Source organism: Triturus cristatus, chromosome 3_2 (genome assembly GCF_964204655.1).
Source record: "Triturus cristatus chromosome 3_2, aTriCri1.1, whole genome shotgun sequence".
Classification (NCBI taxonomy): domain Eukaryota; kingdom Metazoa; phylum Chordata; class Amphibia; order Caudata; family Salamandridae; genus Triturus; species Triturus cristatus.
In genome coordinates, this window is record NC_140584.1 from 85,096,725 (window position 1) to 85,121,463 (window position 24,739).

At 44.5% G+C, this 24,739-nt stretch overlaps 1 protein-coding gene across 21 annotated transcripts in view; it reads left to right on the forward strand.

Moving 5' to 3' along the window:
• The window catches only part of MUC13 (mucin 13, cell surface associated), a 772,367-nt gene that overhangs the window by 701,932 nt on the left and 45,696 nt on the right, over positions 1-24,739 (forward strand). For all 21 annotated transcript variants that reach the window (XM_085647277.1, XM_085647282.1, XM_085647279.1 and 18 more), the window contains 3 exons: positions 13,414-13,451; positions 15,364-15,451; positions 23,038-23,251. In XM_085647277.1, coding sequence (XP_085503403.1) covers positions 13,414-13,451; positions 15,364-15,451; positions 23,038-23,251 — 340 coding nt within the window. The remainder of the gene's footprint in view (positions 1-13,413; positions 13,452-15,363; positions 15,452-23,037; positions 23,252-24,739) is intronic.

The window sequence follows — 24,739 nt, forward strand, 5'->3', positions numbered from 1 at the left end:
CAAGCGATGCTCATGACGGAACCGCTCCGTCATGAGCATCGAAGGGGTTAATGTATACAATAACAACAAATAACCCCTCATAAACAGGTTACGAGATACTCGATTTGGAAAACAAAGGGGTCCCCTACAAAAAGGATAAGCCTTGGCAGGGAAATACCATGTATGGGAAAGAGGTTAAGCACCAGGCTCAGTGCAAGGGTAAAGTAACAAGAAGCGCAGCAACTTCAGAGACAAGACAATAATCAATACAAATGCAATTAGAATTATTACAACACTATATTTTTATTTTATTTTATATTCTTTTTTATATTCGTTATTTACTTCATATGTATGATAAATACTTTTATAGACATGATCATTGATATTCAATAATACGTAATCAAAGAGTGAATTTTGCTTTGAAAAACATAATTATACAACCTTTAGATCTGTTCAATTACATGAAAGCATTAAACCAACACATGAATATTTAAAGTTATAAAACACTGGACAAGTTTACAGAAATTTGAAGTTATGACGCGTTTCGGCAAAGCCTTCTTCAGAATGTTCTTGCCAGTGATTACTATAACTTGATGAATTATTTCATTCAGGAAGCGAAGAAATACTTGGTCATGAGGCCAACGAAAAATGTAAAATTATCTAATTGAGATAAATTACGGCAAAGTTCACAAGCTGGTGATAATACACTGTTGTGTGGCTCTCATTCAATTAGCATGAGGTTCCTGAATGGAAGCCGATAGGATTAAATGATAGATTAATCTTCTGTTATATGTAGTGAAATCCCCCACAAGAGCGGTGCAATAAACTTCACCTCCCAAAAGTTAGAATACTTGTGGAGTCTTAACTTTTTGGCGAGATCAGTGGATATACATTTTTTTTGAATCTCCGCCGATATTCATGGGTTCGGGTAGAGATCACGATCACATCGCAATTCAGGCAATGGTCCACAGATCTGCTTCCTTTGTATCCTTGTGCGGACCCAAGGTAGTGACACAGGGGACCCACGGGTGCTGTATGCAGTGTGGAAACACAACCGCGGGTTCCTATTATCTTCTATCGGCAATGTCGCGGTTGGAATTTTAAAGATTAGGGACACTTCTAATCGAGTCAGGACCAAACCCTTTTGGACTTAAGAAGTTCTAGGGCTAGCACCCACAAGAGCACCAGAGTACCCGAGTTACCTCACTCAGGGAAGCCGGGTGCATAGGTGTCTTTTGGTGTCGGGTCGCGTCGTCGATTTCAATGGAAGCCTGCAAAGAACTGCTGCTGCCGTGAAGAGGAGAAGTGTCCAGAGAGATCCAAGCCTGGATCTAGGATGTAAGGATCCTGAAAGCAGAGGGGACAGAGTCTGGGTCACTTGCCAGTGACCTAGGGCAGGAAGGACTAATGCCCACAGATGTCGGGTGCTTCAGGTGAGTTGATGGGTGTCTTGACTCTTCAGCCACGAGGTCCAGGAGGCGTCGACTAAGTCCATGAGCCGGATTCGAGCTGTCCCATGCAGTTTGTCGAGTGCTGCAGTGTCAGCGACCAGAAAGGACCCAACAAGCCTTGGCAACGGCAAGTCACTGGAATTCAGAGAAAGGACTGCGGTGCAGACCAGCAAGGTCTGAGGGACTCACCCAGCGAGGGTAAGTCAGGGCACATCTGGAGCAACCAGGAACGCCCAATCATAAAAGGAGTCGCCTTCGTGGGGACCTGCTAGCCAACGGGCTAGTGATCGCGAAGGACCCTTAAGTGATCGCACTTGAAATGGAGTGGAGTGGAGGCCAACAATCTTCGGTGCAGGAGGTGCTCAAGGCTGGGGCTACTCGGAGCCCAAAGCACAACTTCGAGGATGACCAGGAAGGTAGTGTTGCTGCATGGGTCACAGTTCCCCGTCACCCACGATAGCCACGGGCCTCAGCTTTGCTGTGGACTCAGGGTAGCCTCGGGGAAGTCTGGAAATCTACCTCTGGGGATGCAGAGACTTCGGCATCCGGCGGGAGCTTCAGAATTGCAGACCGGTCAGTGGCTTCGTTGGTGCCTGCCAAGCAGGGGAGTCATTCCTTGACCCCAAGGGAGATTTCTTCCGTCTTCTAGTCGTGATAGAAAGTCGAAGGTCCAGGATATATGTTGCAGAGGTTCGTCCGGGATAATCTAAAGTCCTAGGGACTGGATTCCTATACTTATACTAAGTTTAGGGGATGGACTAACTCTAAGGCCCCACCTATGGGTGGACCTGGGGTGGGGGTGGTTACACCCCTTCCCCTTTGTCCAGTTTCGCGCCAGAGCAGGGGCTGAGTCCCCCTGCAACTGGTTTGAACTGGGCTATGCACAGGGACACCTTGTGTGCCCCAGGCAGTGTCCCAAAATCATTCTCTGAATGCACCCAACCTGCCCCAATACACATCTGCCTGTCTGGGGAGGTGGTTACACCTCCCAGTGACAGGAAACCTATTGTCCATGCCTCCCCTGCCGGAGTTTCCCCCAGCAGCAGGAGGCCAGACCCGTGTCTGTGGCAGTGGCATCCATTTTGTGATGCCAGGGCTTTGGAAAGTTTTAACCCGGCTTAGCCAGTGTGAACATGTATCTCCTTCTAGAAGGGTCGAATGCTACCCCCGCCGCCAGGACTGGCAGGGGGGTAGTATTCCAAAGCGTTTGACACCAAACACAACATGTTTTGATGCAGCCACCCCAAAGTTAACATTTACCGTGAGGTTATAATGCACTTAAGAGTATATGGTATGGCTGTATCACAGAACAGCCATAAGGAAGTATTTCTGAATGCTGCAGAGGGGCTCAGCTCATGCTTGGGCACCCTCTCACATAAAACCAAGCACTCTGCCTTCAGGATTGTCAAGGCCTGCTATAGGAGTGGCTTATAGGTTTATATGTGTCTGTATAAGGTAGTGATATAGGTAGCCTATACCACAGTAAGGGGTGCAAGCACACCCTTACCCAGGCTGCAATAGCAGACCTGTGGTGTCATTTTGGAGTGCTTCCCAGGGGTGGCATAATATATGCTGCAGCCCCTGGTAGGCCTCTGAGGTACCTATGCCCTAGGTACATAGTATAACATATACTAGGGGCTTATAAGGCACTCCAGAATCCAAAAAGATATGTACCTAATGTACATGCAAACCATTTTACAGAGAAAGCAGATAGACTGGGGCCCTGAATAGCAGGATCCCAGTCCAACTAAGTCATAAACCAGCAAAATACCAGGCAAAAAGTGGGGGCAACCATATAGTCAGATTCCACCTTCCTACATAACCCCCCCCCCCAAACGAAAGGAGATACGGCTAACTTTGGCCAGTTGAGCCTTTATTGACTAAGTGGCCATATAAGTAAGCACCTGCACTAGCATGGTTGCCCCCTGTTTCATGGTCCACTGAGCTATTCCTCACCCTAAGGGCATTAGAGGATATCCACCATGGGGAATTACTACCTGTGGTGTGTTTTGGCAAAGTAGGAGGCTGGTGAGGTGTCTGAGTAGAGAAATGAGGCCCTAATAAAGTTGGCCCCAGCTTCCTCAGGTCACTTGTCACCATATATGCCTCTCTTTCCATGACTGAGTTGAACTTTGCTCTAAGGGTCAACCTTTGGCTGCCTACAGCTAGGGGTTGGATCCCTTTGGGTGGAACACTGGAGGGGCTGGGCAGGTTTGGAGCCTTTTGGTCCCATGTTTGCCCTTGCCCAACAGAGTCCTGCTGGAGGAGTTCCCTACACAGTGGTAATGGGGATCCCTCAGTGGTTTGAGGAGTTTTCACCTGGCTAGGGCTACTAGCCTGGGAGCCCTTAATCTGCTGATGGGGGGGTTCCTCTGGACAGGGGCCCTTTGTGGGTCCACTAGCCTCCCTGACCTCTACAGCCCTGGGCTGACTGAGGCAGGGTAGAGAGGGGCAGGTTACCTGCTCCAGACTGGGTACCACCTTGGGAGGTTCCACTGCCATCAGGGGTGTTGCCACGCCAGGCCTGACTACCTCTGGGGAAGCTCCCTCTCAAGGGGTAGGATCAGTTCCCTGAGGAGGCTGACCCTTACCTACTATCTGGGGGGAAGAAGACTTATCTTCAACCCTCGTGCTCTCTTGTGGGGGAGAGTGTGCCATTATTTCAGGCTCCATCACTCCAAACATTTTCTGGGTTTGGGCTGTGGCCATCACGGCCCCACTAACTCTTTCAGGGATGCCCAGCATTCTTAGATGAGTTTGGTGTTCAACTTCAGCCCAGGCTGAAATTTCCAGATCATTGCCCATCAGGCAAGTTTAGGGACACTGCCACTCTTTTTGGGGCTGTGACCCCACCCCAGCTGAGATTGACTATGGCCATGGGGTGATCTGTTCTGACACCATCAATGTTGGTCACCTGGTATTTAAAATCAGGTAAAAGCTGCTGAGGGGGGACTAGTCTCCCTGTCACCATGGTGACACTAGCCCCTGTGTCCCCCCTGAAGCCCACAGCTTTCTGACCATTAATCAGTGGCTCCAATCTGTACCTGCCCAATGCATTGGGACCTAAGGTAAAAGTGGCAAATCCCATGCCACCATCAGAGTCAGAGGAGTCAGGTGAGGAGGCCCTTCCTAAATTGGGGCCTACCTCTGTTCCACTTGCAAAAGCACCTAACTTTTTGGGTGCAATACTGCCACCTGGGAGATTACTACTAGTAGTACCAGGAGGAATGGTAGTATTTTTTGGAGGAACATTTTCTTTATTGCCAATCCTGGGGCAACTGGGATCAGTTTTCCAGTGTCCAGGCTTGTTACAGACATGGCAATATGGTTTCTTTTCAGGAGAGGAAGGAGTTTGGGACCCACCCCCAGAAGAGGACTTTTGGGGCCCTGTAGTGGACTTATCTTTAGATTTGTCCCCACCTTTCTCTTGGGGCTTGGTAGAATCTTTTGGTCACCTCCCTGATTCTTAGGCCTTACTCTGGTTATGACCCATGTGTCTGTCTTCTTTCCCAATTCTTGGGGAGAGGTCAGATCAGAGTCCACCAGGTACTGGTGTAAAAGCTGGTTTTGACAATTACTAAGGATCTGCTCCCTCATAATCAAATTGTACAATCCTGAAAAGTCATGCACTTTGCTGCCATGTATCCAACCTTCCACAGCCTTAGTAGCACAATCAACAAAGTCTACCCAGTCTCGCGTCTGAGCTTTTTGGGTGTCTCTGAACTTCAACCTATACTGTTCAGTGGTTAGGCCAAACCCATCAATCAGAGCACTCGTCAAGACCTTGTAATCATCAGCATCCTCTTCTCTTACAGTGAGGAGCTTGTCTATACCTTTGTTTGCAAAGGAGAGCCATAAGATTGCTGCCCACTGACCTTGAGGGACCTTCTGTACTTTACAGACCCTCTCCAAGGCAGTTATCCATTTGTGGATGTCATCCCCACTCTGGTAGGGAGGGACAATCTTATTTAGGTTTCTATGGTCATAAAACCTCTCCCTATCTCTAGGGAAATTGTTGGCACCAAGGGACTCTAGTCCATCCTTTTTACTAGCTCTGTAGAGCTCCAGGGCTTCCCAGGCCATCTGCTGCTTTCTGAGGTTGAACTTGTCTTGCTCATACTTCAGCAGTCTCTCTCTCCTCTCCTGGGAGGTGTCCCTCCCTCTGTGAGAAGAAACAGAGGAGTTAGACTGGATAGATCCCCTTGACAGAGATCTATCCCTTCTAGCCCTGTTGTCAGACCTACCAGGAGGAATAAAGGAAGTAGCATTATTGTCATCCTCCTCATCCTGGTGGTCTGTGTTCACCAAAGTCTGGTCATTGTCACCAGTCTGGTCAGCATTAGAGTTAAGGTCAGGGGAGTTTCCACCCCTGGACCCACCCTCAGGTGCTGCCCCACCCACACTGTCTACATCATCAGGCCCACTAGGCCCTGTGATATCATCCAGTTTCAGTATCTTTGAGCTGCTGGATGGATGGACTTTTGCCTGTCCTCAGCTTCCTAATGGAACATAAGTCCCTAAGTTGAGCAAAGGTGAGATCCTCATTTTTATAGGGAAGGAGTTCACTGGTTCCTGGTAGGGACCCAGTGGTTCCTGGCTGGTTAGACATACTAATGTGGTGAGGTGTATTGCACTACCTACACTTGTGTGGCCTACTAAACTCTCTTGAGTTGTAGAAAGGGTGTGCTATCCCTTGACACACAACTCTAAGTTCAGTAGAACTTACTGTAGCTAAACTTGATATTATATGTACCTCGGGTACCTTTAGTGGTTTTCAGTTGATCAATTCAATTGAGATTATCTGGTAAAACAATAGCAAGCTGGAATCCCACACGTTGCACACCAATGTGAGAAGGTGGCCTGATATATGCTGTCCACTAGTTCTAGTGGGCACCTTGTATCAGTCCAAACAACCCCTTATGGTGAATGGTTAAAGACAAACTTATATGAAAGCTATCCTAGTGGTAGGTATGGAGAGCAGTCTTCAGGCTAAGTCTTGAAGGGATGTAAAGCAGCTTGTTTTACCAGTCTATAATCTCTTGAATGATCAAATGAAAAGACAACCAAACCAGGTATATATTCAAAATATATGTATTTAAGGTTAAACACACCCCTCTAGTCTCTTTATGAGACTGGAGTTCGAATTACTAAAGTTACAAGTGATCAAGCATCAGTAAAAGCACAAATACACGTTTGGGCCCTAGGGGCGCACCAAACCATATACTAAAAAAGTGGTATAAGAACCACAACTGAAATAGGCACTAGACCTATTGCCTCTAGAATCGCTGGGACCCCAAGGAACCACCCAAGGTAGTGACACAGGGGACCCACGGGAGCTGTATGCTGTGTGGAAACACAGCCGCGGGTTCCTATTATCTTCTATGGGCAATGTCGCGGTTGGAATTTTAAAGATTAGGGACACTTCTAATCAAGTCAGGACCAAACCCTTTTGGACTTAAGAAGTTCTAGGGCTAGCACCCACGAGAGCACCGGAGTACTCGAGTTACCTCACCCAGGGAAGCCGAGTGCATAGGTGTCTTTTGGTGTCGGGTCACGTCGTCGATTTCAATGGAAGCCTGCAAAGAACTGTTGCTGCCGTGAAGAGGAGAAGTGTCCGGAGAGATCCAAGCCTGGATCTAGGATGTAAGGAAGCAGAAAGGACAGAGTCTGGGTCACTTGCCAGTGACCTAGGGCAGGAAGGACTAATGCCCACAGATGTCGGGTGCTTCAGGTGAGTTGATGGGTGTCTTGATTCTTCAGCCACGAGGTCCAGGAGGCGTTGACGAAGTCCATGAGCCGGATTCGAGCTGTCCCACGAAGTCTGTCGAGTGCTGTAGTGTCGGCGACCAGAAAGGACCCAACAAGCCTTGGCAACGGCAAGTCACTGGAATTCAGAGAAAGGACTGCGGTGCAGACCAGCAAGGTCTGAGGGACTCACCCAGTGAGGGCAAGTCAGGGCACATCTGGAGCAACCAGGAACACCCAATCAGAAAAGGAGTCGCCTTTGTGGGGACCTGCTAGCCAACGGGCTAGTGATCGCAAAGGAGCCTCGAGCGATCGCACTTGAAGCTGGCCCACGGGTCACTCGTGGAGTGGAGGTCAACAATCTTCGGTGCAGAAGGTGTTCAAGGCTGGGGCTACTTGAAGCCCAAAGCACAACTTTGAGGATGACCAGGAAGGTAGTGTTGCTTCAAAAGTTCACAGTGTCCAGGGGTCATGATTCGACATCATCCACGATAGCCACGGGCCTCGGCTTTGCTGTGGACTCAGGGTAGTGTTGGGGAAGTCTGGAAATCCACCTCTGGGGATGCAGAGACTTCGGCGTCTGGCAGGAGCTTCAGAATTGCAGACCGGTCAGTTGCTTTGGGAGATTTCTTCTATTTTCTAGTTGTGATAGAAAGTCGAAGGTCCAGGATATATGTTGCAGAGGTTCGTCCAGGGTAATCTAAAGTCCTAGGGACTGGATTCATATACTTATACTAAGTTTAGGGGATGTACTAACTCTAAGACTCCACCTATGGGTGGACCTGGGGTGGGGGTGGTTACACCCCTTCCCCTTTGTCCAATTTCGTGCCGGAGCAGGGGCTGAGTGCCCCTGCAACCGGTTTGAACTGGGCTATGCACAGGGACACCTTGTGTGCTCCAGGCAGTGTCTCAAAAGCATTCTCTGAATGCACCCACCCTGCCCCAATACACATCTGCCTGTCTGGGGAGGTGGTTACACCTCCCTGTGACAGGAAACCTATTGTCCAGGCCTCCCCTGCCGGAGTTTCCCCCAGCAACAGGAGGCCAGACCCGTGTCTGTGGCAGTGGCATCCATTGTGTGATGCCAGGGCTTTGGAAAGTTTGAACCGGGCTTAGCTTGTGTGAACATGTCTCTCCCTCTAGAAGGGTGGAATACTACCCCCGCCACCAGGACTGGCAGGGGGTAGTATTCCAAAGCGTTTGACACCAAACACAACATGTTTTGATGCAGCCATCCCAAAGTTAACATTTACCGCGAGGTTATAATGCACTTAAGAGTATATGGTATGGCTGTATCACAGAACAGCCATAAGGATGTATTTCTGAATGCTGCAGAGGGGCTCAGCTCATGCTTGGGCACCCTCTCACATAAAACCAAGCACTCTGCCTTCAGGATTGTCAAGGCCTTATATAGAAGTGGCTTATAGGTTTATATGTGTCTGTATAAGTAAGTGATATAGGTAGCCTATACCACAGTAAGGGGCGCAAGCAGTAGCAGACCTGTGGTGTCATTTTGGAGTGCTTCCCAGGTGTGGCATAATATATGCTGCTGCCCCTGGTAGGCCTCTGAGGTACCTATGCCCTCGGTACATAGTATACCATATACTAGGGACTTATAAGGCACTCCAGAATCCAATTAGATATGTACCTAATGTACATGTAAACCATTTTACAGAGAAAGCAGATAGACTGGGGCCCTGAATAGCAGGATCCCAGTCCAACTAAGTCATAAACCAGCAAAACACCAGGCAAAAAGTGGGGGCAACCATATAGTCAGATTCCACCTTCCTACAATGACTTTGAAGTTTTGTATATTCCAAGTAACAAGAATGGGAGAGCTGATTACTTTTCTAGATTTCCTATTGAAGATGATGGCGAAGTTGATGAAAAATGATGAGGATGACAGTTTTGTTGCGAGTTTGGTCCTGAATGACGTGTGCAATCAGTTAAAAGAATGGAGGGACGAACTTTCAAAAGACAATTTACTCTCTCTAGTTTTCAAATTTGTCAAATATGGTTGGTCAAGAGAAAAACATGTCTTTCTCTTTACAAACCATTGTGAAGGTCTCTATGGAGCTTTTTGTGGAGGATGGTTTGTTTGTGCGGGGTGACAGGCTTGTTCCCCCAGATGTGCTTAGAGCAAGATTGGTAAAAGGAGCACATGAGGGGCATTTAGGCAAGACGCTCACCAAAAGGAGGTGGCCTCAGATGGATAAAGATGTTGATTTGTACGTGGGCGAATGTGTGGTGTGTTCCAGTGCTGAAAAGAGTTTCAACCTCAGAACCCCTCCTCTTCAACCCATTGAGTTACCTGCCAGATCATGGGAAAAGATTGGAATTGACCTTGTTGGTCCTTTCAATGTTCTCCCTGCATCTTCGAGGTTTGCGATTGTGGCCATTGATTATTATTCTAAATGGCCTCAGGTGCGTTTCATTAGTGAGCCTAACTCGAAAAGTGTGATTGATTTCCTGAAAGACATTTTTCTACGTGAAGGTTTTCCCTCTACCATTGTGAGTGACAATGGTGTGCAATTTGTCAGCCAGGAATTAGAATTTTTCTTAATCAAGGTGGTATAGCTCATTTCAGGAGCTCTCTTTATCACCCACAAACTAATGGTTTAGTGGAACGTATGAATAGCATGCTGAACAACTGTGTGCAATGGGCTTTGGAAGGGAAGTGCAATGTCCAGAATGCAGTTAGATCCATGCTTTGGTTTTATCGCACCACACCCCACTCATCTACCAAAGTGTCTCCCTATGGACTTTTATGTGGAAGGAAACCTTGTTCTAAAGTTCGTCCTGGGTGGATGTCAAAGTGGGTAAAGATGGACTCCGTAATCGATATGGATGACGTTGAGAGAGAGAATGTTTCTCAAGCTCAAACCAGACAAAAAACTTATATTGATCTCAGGAAAAAATCTGTTCCCCACTCTTTTTCTGTTGGTGATGTGAAGATTCCTGTTCACAACAAAAAAGGAAACTTGAAGTTCACTGATCCTTTGGTTATAGACAAATTTATTGGTAATGCTGTCAGAGTTAATAACAAACATTGGTGGAATGTGTCTAGAGTTGTAAGAAATTCTGGAAGTCGTGTTAGTAATGATTTACATTTCGAACGACATGACGAAGATAAGATTTCTTCTTCTATAGTCTCTCTTCCGTCCTGTTTATGCAGGAGCAATAGGCAACGTTCTGTTACTGCCAGATATCGTTAAGTTTTTCTTTTCTTTCTACGTTTATTTTCTTCCATGTTTTGTTTCCTAGTTTTGTTTTCTTCTTTCTTTTTGTTTGTTATAAGGAGGAGGATAATGTAGTGGTCTTTCTCATGCTTATTTGCCTAGTATGCTTGTGCCAGGGTGTTCTGGCTGAGAGCATTCTATCTTAGAATGTAAGTAGTTGATTTTGAACTTACTGTGTCAGTTGCTGCAGACGATCTCTTCTGCCGGTTGCTGAGCTGCACCTGTGTGAAATAAACCTTCTTAAGCAACAGATTTGCTTCGTCCAGTGTCCTGCTTACTACACGTACTCTGTTGATTGAAGATGGTATGTTGACAGAATGCTGTACCTTCTAAACAGTGATGGATTGCACAGTGATATAGATGCTCTCAAACCTTGTAATATGACACTTGGATGGTGGGGGGGGCTCTATGTCACATTGGTCCAGTTTTGTATGTTACTGATGACTACTGCATACAATATAAAAGAAAAAGGAATACATACATACTTTACAAAAATCTATACATTCATGTCAGACCCTTGGAAAAGGAATTAGTAGTGAGAGGCTGAAAGCTATACACCTGTGTAGATCATTTGCAGATCTAATGTTTGGATGTTAAAAGTTCCTCGCAACAGGATTTTCAAAACATTATGCTTTTGACCTGGGAATGGGTGAGAAATAACCACTTGAAGTAAAATTCAGAAAAAAACAGGGCCGGTAAGTTTGAACAACAGACTCGACCTCGGGCATCATCAATACTTGCCCCTAAAAATGGGTTCTTTCCCTGTTCCCAAGACCTCATCAAATGGTCGGGGTGTGCTAATGAACAGCGACCTCTCAATCAAACCCCAGATTGCTTTTGTGGATTTCAAATGCATCTTTCTGCTGATAGTGATTATGAAGTTAGTACCCTTTGTTTCTGTGGAAGCTCTCAAAATGGTACTCATAGGACTCATTGGGCTTGGCAAGGCTACATTATGCAAACTCTTTGCACGTGAGACTTCCCAAAAAGGACCTATACAGACTGCAAGCTGTGCAGAAAGAATGTGGCAGCAACCTTTGTTGAAACAGATTCAATAACTATCAGTCAGGCAGAGGATTCAGTTTAAAACATGCTGCCTAACTTTCAAAGCACTACATAGAATGGCACCCTCATTTATGGCTATGCCTATAACTTGATACACACCCGTGTGTGCCCTCCGGTCATCAGAAGCAAACTACCAAAGGATGTGTCAAAGAAGCATAAGGAAGATGTAGGTTCTCTGTGCAAGTGCCTGCTTAGTGGAACTCTATTCCTGATCAGAAAGTACTTGAAAACGTAGGGGCAGATTTACAAGAAGATGCTGCAGGCCGGCACTACAAGCCATTTGGCTGCGCCTCGCTGAGGCACTTTCAAAGCACAGGAATGCAACATATATACAATGTAATGTCGCATTCCTGTGCTCTCACCTGCGCTGGCGCACAAACAGCTGCCATGCGTCGGCGCAGGCACCCTTGCACCATGGTGCAAGGATGCCTACGTCATGGGGAGCTTGTTTTTGTGCAGGAAGTGGCACCTTCCTGCACAAAAACAATCACTACAGGCATTTTCCTCTTTCAATGCATGCTGTAGAATGCAGCACGCATTGAAAGAGGAAAAAAACGAGGAGAAATGAAAACATTTCTACTCGTTGCGCCTCGCTAAAGCATACTGACGCATTTCCAGGTTTCCGAATCCTCGTAAATCTGGAAATGTGTTTGGTTCCATGGATGTTACGTGGGAACGCCCACAACAACAGCCATGGAATGCCCCTTTCACGCAAATTTCTGCATGTAAATGGTCCGTATTTACAAGGACAGGAAAAGCCACGCAGGGTGGCTTTTCCTGTCCTTGTAAATATGGGGCACAAAAAGTGACGTACTGGCAGCGCAAGGGGCTTGTAAATCTGCCCCCTAGTTGTTCAAGCTGAAGCTTGCTGAAGCTTTTCTCCTCTCTGTTCTTTTCCATTCTATCTCATATCCATTCATGCAAACACATACATTATCTGTTGCCAAGAAACCCTTTGTGAACATGTGCTGTATCAGGATTCCACAACACAACACAACATATGCTGTATGAGAGCTGAAACGACTTCAGCATTAGGATAATGCATTTCTCCTTCTTAAGACGCATTAGGTTAGTTTCAAGTGTCCACTTAGAGCCAGATCCATGTCAGATTTTCAGCACAGCTGTTGACTAAGTAAATTATTTCCATTTAGAGGAATTGTATGTAAATTTATCTTGCATAGATATCTTGAAAATCTTGATTATATCAGGCGCCCATGTTTGACACTTCACGCATAGAAGATAAGCAACTGTTTTGGACTTTTTCTCAGTTAAAGCAGAGGACACTGCAATAGAATTACCGCAATATAATCACACAGTGTGTTAGTGATGGAGTTTGATCACAATCAGACACAGTTACTTATATAGTCCAAGCTTCTTCGGGAATGCACCAGTGAACAAGGTCTCCAGAAATCACAGAGAAGAGCTAGGAGCATTAACAATCACACGTGGCATGCACCATCTAACTCAGGATGAACAGAACTATGGTGATGTGTGCGGTTTCTGAACTTAGAAGAAATGACAATTTGTAGTATCCTGCATTTATATTGTAAGGCGTTTTACCACCTCTGCTCAGCCAGTGCCTGTGCTCTGACTCATTAGAATGTTGGAGTCTGATGATGCCTCGGAATGTTGGGACTGAGAGAGGTGAAGTGACAGTTGGTCATGGGCTGAGCAGCTGACAGGCAGCTCCTGGTGGGGCTCTGATTTACCACATGTTAACTACTTGAATAAAACATCTTGAATTACAACCTCCTGTGTGGGCCTTCATCACTACACCATTACAGTGCAGTTCTGCAGCCAGACCAAACAGCAAGGAGCAGCTGAATGAGATTTAAGAAGGAATGCCGTATGAGCAGTCATTTGATCATTTGTTATTGTATGTGCAAATGAAGAGCAGTTGGAACTGACATTCGTTGTCTCATTTTGTTCCTTAGGTGTGATTTTGGCTATTCAGGAAAAGAATGTCAAGACAGTAAGTACTGCTTATTTCATTCCATAATGTGCCTAGAAGCGCTCTCATCCCCACTGTCTGCAATGATGTGCAATTTAAGTGAAAATGCTTTTAGGTGTCTATCTGACATTTCTCGGGCTACATGCATATTAAGAATGTATAGGCACAACCTTATGGTGTAGCCTTATGCTTTAAAACTACTTAGGGGAATATAGATTCTGATCCATCAGTATTTAAAATGAATCTGACAAATGAAACCTAGTAATCAATTACATTTTGAAAAGTGTAGCATGACACCTGCTTGGGCAGCTTGACTTCAGTGGCCCAGGAAAGTAATCATGGGCTTTAAGTAAGCAAGAAAAATGGCCCCCTAACTTTAAGTAAGCAAGGAAAATGGGCCCCCAACTTTAAGTAAGCAAGGAAAATGGGCCCTTAACTCCGGTCAACTGTGAGTGACTCAACCTTCCTAAACGGTAGAAAAATAGAATTCTTTTTAGAATAGTGCACACCTTGTTCTAGATCATCAGCTCGACTCCGTACGCTCTGCAAAGTTTAATCATCGGTTAAGAGCCATTCATTGGGCGCATAGGCAGAAGCTGTTGTTGAGTGTATTTTCTTCAAGAAATGCCCGCCTCTATGTCTCAGTGGTTCTAAACACCAGCTCAGAATAATAACATTATATTGTTACTTTCTGCGTGTCTTTGTCAGTTGAAGATATAAATCTCAAATTGAGATTAGAAGTGCAGGCATGTTTTCTCCTGTTTGTGCTCATTGGTTGACATTATTCCTTTTTGGCTCATTCCTTTTGGTCTAGCGACTGGCGGCCTAGGGTACTGGCACCTACTCCTATCACAAAAAAGCGGTAAAAAAACCTGAACATTTCAATTGACGAAAATCTGTCAATGAAAGAAAATGTGAATTAAATCTCTAGCATATGCCTCTTCCTGATGCATATGCTCAGAAAAGCCTGTCTGTGGCTACCCTTACAGACCAGGAAATCCCATACCCAGGCATTTATTGAGAGCTGCCTGGACTACGGAAACACTCTAATGGTTGCAATGAACGAGGATCTTTTTTCTAAGCTCCAGTTGATACAGAACACAGCAACGCGGTTGGTCAGCAACCTACCCTCTCGATCTCCTTCTGAACCCACATTGAGATCTCTGCACGGGCTGCCTATAAGAAAGCCCATCCTTTTTAAGCTCTTATGTCGGGTCCATAGGTCTCTTCATGGAAATGGGCTTCGCTACCTAAAAAATAGGTTGCAACCTTACATTCCTACTCGTAACCTTACATCTAGTGAGCAACTGCTATTATGCCTACAGCTTATTCGTATGGTCTGGTACGGGGGCGCTCTTTCACTTTTTTGGCCCTTTACCATTGAAACCAGCTGCCACTATATCTACGCGTGTGCGTCAATTCAGTCTCATTTAAAAAACTCATAAAACATGGCTTTTCATTCTGTAAATTTCAACCAAACTTCATCTGTGTGGCCTGCCGGGGCACAGAGAGTCTCAGGGATGATTTGTGCACTTTACAAATATCTATAATAACTATAATAATAATTGAAATTATAAATGAAAAAAGAGAGCACAGGAGACTAATGTCAACCAATGTCAACAAAAGCAAATAAAAATAAAATGGGGAAAAATGTTGCACGCAATAAATTATACTAGTTTTACCTATTTTTGTGTGCAGAGTACTCCCTTTCTCCCCACAGTAGTGCCTTCCCAGTAGTAAACTTACCACTAACGTGTACCTTGTAGATACCAAATAATCGTAAGCTTACACCATTGTGAATCAAGTCCCATTTTTTTAGTTATTTTGTTGATATTTGCTAGTATTTCAGATGTTTAATTGCTTACTCTACCATATTATCCAAAAGATGTTTAAAGAATACTACATGCATACAAATTACATGTTTTTTTTCCAGATTTCCTGCTTATTCTGGTCATAGTCGGTGTTGTTTTAGGTGCTCTTCTCCTCGGCTTACTGGGAGCAGTCATTGGTCTTTCAGTAAAGTATGTTTTATTCTCACAAATTTCAATTATAATGTACAAAACTGCAATGCTTCTCGTTCAGCGAGATTTTTGCAACTGGAATAAACTGGAAGAAATATTTTAACTCTCAATGCATAAATGTTTTATATATACTAAAGTTTTTAATTTGTTTTCAGTGAGATGTACTGAAATGTATATTTTTTGTGGTTGATTCGAAGAGCCACACCTGGCTCAAAAGGACAACTCGTCTTTATTTGCAAATCTACTGAATTACAGTGTAAAATAGAGGAAACTACAGTGTAAGGTCTCCTGTCTGTCAATCCTCTATTTCTTTTACATTCATATAAATTAAGTCCATTATAATTGGACATTTAAGTCAATATTGTGTTCAAAAGTCAGCTAAATATGTACATCTGCTGCATTTAAGAGAGCAGCAAGTTGGAAATTGCAAAGGATTGGCTCCTTCAATGTATTGCTTCTTCGGCAAACAAGACACAAATGTGTTAATACCACAAGTAAAATTCTTAAATACTGACCTTGTGCAAACTGCAAGCTATGCTAGTTCAATGGATTTAAACCTGGAGGTACTTCTTTAACCATGTAACTGACCTATCAATAGCTCTTTAAAGTCAATCACAAGGTTTTCCTTCAAATTTTCCTTTCTCTGGGTATTAGCAAAAACAAAACCCTCCGGTCTCTTTGCAACCTTTTCTTGAACCCTTGCCTTTGAGACAGTCCTTAGTTGGAATGTACCCGGACTCAACTCATCCCCTTATCTTTCTGTGCACATTCTTACTTAGTGTCTTTATCCATGGGTTTTGTTTCAGCTCCCACATTTACAATGATGGACACAAACAATATCATAATCCCTCAGACATTTGCATTAAATTTCTTTCTTGGGAAATCCTAAAATATATGATTACAGTCACAAAAGTGTTACGATCTCATGACATGCTGTCTGTATTAGAACCTAAGAGGTGGTCACCTAGATCAAACAACAAAATGCCCACAAATATTTAAGTATCTGGGAAAAGTGTTCAATTATAGCGGGTAAGGAAAAATGTTGCTTAATAGAGGTTATATGTGGTCCATTTAAGGGCCAGTGTTAAGTGGTTCACTGTCAACACAGAAGCACTCACTGTTAGTGGTGAAAATAGGGAATGGTCAGCTATAAAGCAAAGGTAAGGGAGTCCCAGAGCATCAGCTCCCTCAAAATACTGCCAAATTACCCGCACTTGCCACTTTGTTTCAATAAATATTCCCCCAAAGTGTGCAAGATGTTGCCCATTCTCTCTTGTTCCTGATTTCATCCGCACCTCTGAGCACAGCTAATCACTCTGGTGAGGAGAAAGGCCCTCCCACTGCTCAAATCTTCACCGGCTCACTTAGTAGTATGTCAGTATAAATACTGCCAGCCTCTGTAGAGACTGGTAGTAGACATTTCAGTCTATCAACTGACCCAGTTCAAGCCAATTCAGTACACTGTTTTATCAACTAATCAACCATGTCCTCCCTTTGCATACATCAACAGTCCTTAAAGGTCTCCCCTTGACAGAGCTTCCATCCTGGTCACTCATAAACTGCTGTCACTCACAAAGCCCTCACTATTCAGTTTCAGGAAATGCATCTAATGCCTTGCTTCACCCTTGATGTGTTAAAAAGTGGGTAGCTACTTTCCCCATCATATATCTTTATCACCTTCTTCAAAGCCCACCGCGATCCTTTCTTAATAGATGATCAGTCAGACTCCATTTGTCGGTGGAGGAGCATGGAGCAGACAGAGGCTACTAGGCCCAAAAGGGTGAGGTCATTTGCCACAGATGTCTCGAGCTTCATCCCAATATGGTGCTGCAAGCAGGTCCAAATTTAAATCTTTCTAATCATGTCTTTCAGTGTGGCGAGGGCACCCATGAGTCATTACAACAGGCCCTGAGCAGTGACACAACATCTAAGGCAGTTCTGGCCCCCCCCGGCTGTGTGCAGACAGGTACCCAGGCAGCAGTTATGGCCTCCAGGACAATTTCTCCTCAGTGATGCTTTTTCGACAACTGCGGCCTTTCAGACTGAATGAGTCTATGCTTCAGCAGCAACACTGCTCCTCGCCGGCATCTGCAGTGGAAGCACTGTTTCTTGGATTCATAGCTGGCTTCCAGATGAGTCAGCGAAATCAGCATGCAAGTCCTGGTAGCAGCAGTGTCTTTGGCAATTGGGGACATGTGGGCCGAATGCAGACGGATACCCATGCAAAACAGTTGCGGAAACTTGTAATCTTTATCAGCAGTAATGTATCTCCGGCAACTGTAGCCTTAAAGGCTGCACGAGTTTTCGCTTCAGCAGCAACGTGACTCATCTTTTCTGGCATTAGCAGAAGCACTACTTATCAAATCCACAGAGGGCTCCCAGAACACGTGATGCTCGTTCTTGCAAAGCTTTGGGGCAGTTCACAAAGGAACCACTCAGCAAGACTGGGATACCTCCTCATAGTATAGGTCACTCTTATCGTCGCTGTCTAGGGCAATCAACTTTGTTTGGAAATTCCTCTCGCCTGGAGGACACAAGGAGTCTCCTCCTGAACAATCTCTCCTCCTGCAGGGCCAGGCTCGCTCCTTCACCATCTCACCAGGCAGGCTTCAATGCATGAGGTAGATCCTCAGCTTCTCCAGAAGAAAGCACAGACTTCAGGTGATATCCCCTCACCTCTGAAAGATTGGTTGTCATGTTGATACCAGCCTTAGTTACACAGTAGTTCCTTGAATACTTTGCGGAGCAAGCACTTCCTTTGTTATGAAGAACTTGGAACTGGAACAAAGGGGGTAATTACGATGGCATATGGACTTCAGTCTGTCCACCATTGTATCGGATTTGGGACCGGCCGCCTATGTGCCGGCCGACCCACAATCCAAATTATGATGCGACCGCCATCACGGCGGTCGCATTACCTGTATTTTTTATTGTGGCGGGGATGCGATCAGCAGCTCACGCTGCAATACAAAAAATAGGGTGCAGACATATCCTAGCACTACGTGGCAGGCACCATGCGGTGTCTTCCAAATGGTGCAGGGATATGCCCCAGGGTGAATGTCCCTGTCCCAGGGATTAAGGGGAGCCCGCTACTGGCCCCTGAATCCGTTTCCACCAGCTGTTTTGCGGCAGGTTGACAGCCACAGAAAAACCGGGGGAAAGTGAAAACATAATCCCTACAGCGGTCCCTGGCAGGCACCTCCGCAATGTAGGGATCTGAAATTGGTCCGACGGTTCCCCAAGCCATTTTAATGCGGCGGGAGGAAAACCGCAATGCGATGGCGGATGGACTGCCACTGACAGCCAGTCAGTGGCGGTCCCTTGGCCATTGTATTGAGGCCCTAAGTTGGGTGGTTTCGATATCACATTATCTTACACATTTTTCAGGCCAAGGATGTGGATCCACTGTCTAAGGCTTCAGAACTTTTTGGGGTGTCATTATCTGGCTATCTCTCAAGCATAATTTTTGTGCAAGATGATGGCTCTCGAAGCATGTCACAATTGGACTGGCTCTAAAACAGAAACATCTTGAAACAAGGGCACAATGGAGTGTGAGTTCTCTGCACAATAGTGTCACTAGTTTTCCTGAAGGCAGGCCATGGCTAGAAACTTCCTCACCTCGAACTGCAGAAACTGTAGTCTCGCCCATCCTGGTACCATCAATTACATGGCAGTTCTCCTTCTTGTACTGTGCTAAACTAGGTGCAAAATAGATGCCATGTACTTGTACTGAGACTTTCACAACACACAGCCAGATTTACGAACCTTTTGCACTGCAAAGTGATGCAAACCTGCACAAAATATTTTTGCTGGATCAGTTGCCTAAAATTAACACAAAGCAGTGCACAGAATGTCAGCGAAAAGTTCTGGGTTTCACATAACAGCAGAACTTTATATGATAGGAGCCAGTAATCTTACTTCTCCTTGATACAGACAAAAAGACCTTTTCATATCAATGATGCATAATTAAAATATTGTACACTCCCACTGATGCTCTATATGATGCACCCAGAGCATCGACAGTAGTCCTGCGTCCCCTATCAGGGCATGCTAACTATGCCCCTCCAGGTCACAGAATAGGTTCCGGACCTCATATTACCAGAGACAGGCCTAGGCCATTGCACACACGCTAGATTAGTGTGATGCCAGGACCAACCAAAAGGTCAGGGTACCAGTTTCACATGTAGTTGGGCCCTCAGGGCAGGGATACATGTCTGTTTACCAAGCAGGGGACATTCCAGACCCTAGATGATCCAAGTGCTTGAATTCTTTGCTACTTCCTCATATTTCTTCCGTGGACGACTGGCTAGTTAAACACTTTCCAGTGGCACCGACTGACATTTGCAGACAACAGGAAATACCTCTTTGCCTTTGAACTAACACCACACAGAAGCTCTGGCAATACTCCACTGCCATTAAGTGTTCCACAGTGAATCGCAAGATTTTTCTGGATTCCCAGAAAAAATTATTGGTGATTAAGATTATGAGGCTCACATTTCCCCAGGATATACCTTAACAGATTATGATGGATGCCTTCCTTCTTGGATGGGGGAGCACAAATGAATCACCTACAGATTCAAGGCATATGATCGGGGTCGGAAAAGAAGAAGTCTTAACATTGTCCCTTGCTCTCAAATCTGTTCTTCCAGCTGTCATGTCAAATTCTCTTGTGATTCGGGCAGATAACATATTGACAATACATTACCTAACAAGTCTGGAGGGACACAAACCAGAATTCTGTCAATGGAACTGAATGATTGTCAGGGATCCCCACAATGCAGCATTCTATCTTCCAGGTGTTCAAACCTGGGAAGCAGATTCCTTCAGCCGGAGTTTTCAAGAAAATCACAATTCTGCATTAAATTACTGAGGACTGCATGATGTCTTCTGTAAATAGGGATTTCCCCAGATACATCTGTTCACAAATGCAGAAAACATGAGATGCTCAAACTGCGCCTGAAGTTTTGACCAACCGGGAACATTGGAAGCATTTCATTTTTTCTGTTGGATGCTGGTGAGCACCTCAGGCATTTATTTCAGAGGGACTTCAGCTATTTCCTTCTTCTCTCAGAGCCTGACCAGGTCTGCAGCTTCCTTAATTTACAGCAGCAGGACAGCAGACCAGTTCCTTTCCTATGTCCACTAAGGTCACAGAAACAGAAACAGAAAAAGGACCAAAAGTACAGCAATTTTTACCTGTATATTAGCAGCCCTTTTTTTCCCTGCACAATGCAATGGAAATAAATCCGGTTTGTTACACACACGCCTTGTTGGTGTGCATGTTGCTACTCTACCTGATTGTACAGCTGATAGGCAGGACATATCAGAACTTCATGTGCCTGATTAGGACCAAACCGGAAATACTGATGAAAGGTAACACACTGGAAGACTATGTGTCTGTCAACTGCCCCAAACCTAGCACCCAAAGAAACACCCATTTAGGAAGGAAACTTTGGCATAGTTTTTGATTTGGACCTCTCTTTCAATCATGCAATCTAGATTTTTGTAAAAATAATACAGTGACTTCACACGATACCCCCAACATAAGCTAATCTTTGACAGCAGAGTAAAAGAGTATTGATATAATCCTAAGGTAGACTACTGAAGCATAGTGTACAGTGATATGTCAAGACAAGTCAAACTAGTGCTCTAGAAGAACTGACACTAGTCACCAGACCTTTTTTGAACTAGAAGAAAACAACCCACATCATATCTGCTTTGAAAGAAATGGTTTCCTGTGAAACAAAGAGTAAAGTTCAAAGCTATCTATTCAAGACGTTGTAGTACAAGCCCCAAAAGTCTCATAAAGTTAGCACTTCACTATACTCTGCACTGAAACCTCAACTGAACCAATTTCAGGGAAGTGGGTCCCTTGCTCACTTTGCCACTAGATTCAAGCTAGTCTGATGAGGGGTGTTACCCCAAAAACGGTCCCAGGATGCTTGTTTCCGGTCCAGGGAAGACTTGGCTTGACAGTTCGGGCTGGACTGTTCCCCTAAGGAACTGGGTCAAGGTTTATTTGCATATGGCTGGGTGTGAACTTGGGTGGCGAAGTGAGCTAGAGAATGATGATGGATTCAACCAAGATTTGTGACTGGGGGTGAGTGAAAAGTTTCAGTGCTCTGTCCATCATATCCTTGGGTTTGCTTTGTTCACCCTAAGTTAACAGGATATGCCCAGACGTTGGTCCCTTGCTGACATTGCCACCAGATTCAAGCTAGCCTGGCTGATGAGGGGTGTTACCGCGAAACTGGTCCCAGAATGCCCGTTTCCGGTCTAGGGAAGGCATGGCTTGGCAGTTTGGGCTAGACTGTTCCCATAAGGAACAGGGTCAAGACTGATTTGCATCTGACTGGGTCTGACCTGGGGTGGCAGAGTGAGCTAAAGAATGATGATGTATTCAACCCAGATCTGTGACTGGGGGTGAGATTCTGAAAAGTTTCAGCGCTCTGTCCATATTCTCCTTGTGTTTTGTTCCAATATCAGTCTTGTCAGCCAAGCCAAATTCAGATGAAAAAGTATGGAAGCACAATCAAGATGATGGGCTTTTAAATGTTGAACTTGCTTTGAATGTCTGGAGCCCTATCCACCAAACTTGCTATTTCCCACTGCATTAAAGGGAGTGGAATCTCAGTGTTTCTACTGGTGGAGTCTCAGCCAGCTTCACTGGTGGAAAAGCTTTACGTACACAACAGGACCATTGGATCCCCATGATCCTGGAGTTGCTGTTTTTAGTGTGGGGCTACCACCACTGGACTTTCCTGCGTGACAACATGTTGCGAGGCATAACAGTAACAGGCACCGAAATGAATCAATGCCCTGGCGCAAAGGGAGTAAGCTCCCTGCATGTGAGGGCCATTGTTTTCGTTGTTATTAGGAAAGAAACTCCTGCTTCAGAGTTTGAGAAAACAAAAAACTAGTGGGCCCAAAAAAAGGCACCCACTTGGACTAGTTTTCTGCCTTTAATGCATCCACGGCTTTGGCGGATGCACTGAATGCAAAGAGCTCCCCCGGCAGGTATGCTGCTATCTGTCAATTGAGCAGGTGGCCCTCCACCGCCATGGATGGCTGGAGAGCTGCCAGCCAGAAAATGAATGATATTGTTATTTTGTAACACAATCTTGGTAGGGACCTTCTTATAAGTAACTATTCCGGGTTTCATTTTGTGGTTTACCGATAGTCCCTCATTAGGAGTGGCTCATCAGTTACAGTAATGGTAGTTATCGGGTCTATCAGAATGATAAATTTAGCAGGAACACTGCTGATGGAACTGTACATTTTTTTCTTTTATGTTACTCCCCAACAATGTATCCCCCACTTCGAAATTACTAGGATTTATAGTGATGGTAATTTCTTCTGAGGAAATGCTGGGGATTATGATTGGCTACTCAATGTTGAAATGAGGGTATCAGAGTCTTCAGCGTTAGGGAATGGTACTGTGTTTTGCCTTAACCTAAACAGATGTAGCTATTCTTACTGGGTTCTATCAATAAATTAAAAAAATGAACATATAATTGCTCCATCTAATTTAAAAGTCCTGACTATTTTCGTTATGTTAAAACGTGTATTTCTGTATTTTCTACCAGAGCTCAGAGAAACAGCAAGACTCCTGACAGAGAGCGATTGATACCCCATGAAGAGAACCCAGTTTTTGGTAGTGGCACGTCTACAAATGGTACCCTGTTTCCCAAAGTGAGAGTCAAGCCTACTGTGACTACGAATGTGGCAACAATGAATCCATATACAAGTGATGAGCCATTTCAGAGATCTGTGCCCACGCGAGATTATGACGATGACAATGTAAGTTTTCTATTGTTCTCCAGTAGTAACCAATTTCTGCATAGTTGCATTGAAAACGTGTTTGTATTTATAATACATGGCACATAACATATTTGTTTATGGGAGATAAAGTAAGCAGTACAGGGGGATATGTGGTCAATAATGGGCAAATCACTTATTTACTTGTGCCTAAAAATATTAATGTGTCAGAATTGCTATGCAATTGTAAATATGTGAAATGGAATGGCATTGTCCACCTCTAATGTCTGAACCCAATTGTAAGTTCACAATTTGTATTATCTATCAGCATCACTCTACAATGTACACCACTCTGATCCTATCTAGCAGTCGCTGCCCATGCAGGTAAGAGCGGAGGGGCCGGGTGGGGGGATTTGGACAGACGAAGACAAGGGAAAATTAATTATTAATTTAATTTTCCCTTGCGGTCGTCTGTCAAATTTTATTTCTATAATATATTATGTGCTATTCATGCACAGTATTTGCGAGTAGTCACAGCAGGAGAAACAAGTAAACTGAGTGATCTATCTCCAAGAAAGGTGTGACAAAAGCATAGAATGTTCTATATGTAGCGGAAATTGCAAAAATGGAAATTGAAGTATATCCTGGAACGTCAGAGGCTTGAATTCTCCTATTAAGAGACATCGCGTATTGTTGTACTTATCAAATTGGATGTTAGTATAGCCTTAATACAAGAGTCACACCTAGCGGAATCTGAATCGTTAAAACTGAAGAAAAGCTGGGTTGGTGAGGTTTTCTTTTCACCAGGGGATGGCAAAAGAAATGGTGTTATAACCTTATGTCATAAATCACTTTGTACTAAGCTTATGTCCCAGAAAACGGATGAGGATGGTAGATGGTTGTTTACCAAATTATTGATTGTAAATACTCCACTTTCCTTGTTTAATATATATGCCCCTACGAATGCTGATGCTCCCTTTTGGTCTGGAATAACTCGACAATTGATGAATTATCCCGCAGATAATTTAATTTTTGCAGGTGACTGTAATCAGGTTGTAGATCCCTTTCTCGATCGCAATTCCACACTATCGTACACTCCTAACAAAGCACAGAAAATGTTTTATACACACCATAGAGCATAGAAATCTAACTGATGCTTGGAGGTGAGAATCCACTTATTTTTCACCTCCGCATCAGACTCAATCTAGAATAGATCATATTTTCATATCACACCGCATCTCACAATACTTACTCTCAGTTGATATAGGTCCTATACTCATATCTGATCGCGCCCCTGTTTCGATTGAACTAGACATAATCTCTGAAACCAGATTGCTTGAGAGTTGGCGTTTTAATAATTCAATTCTTTTAGACAATACTTTTACTTCCTCTTTTGCCTCTTTCTTTGATAAATACTTTCATTTTAATAAAACTGATGATATGCCCTTCCACATCATCTGGGACGCATTTAAAGCAGCTGCTCATGAATTCATTATTAGATATGTCTCTAACAAACAGAAAAAATCTTCT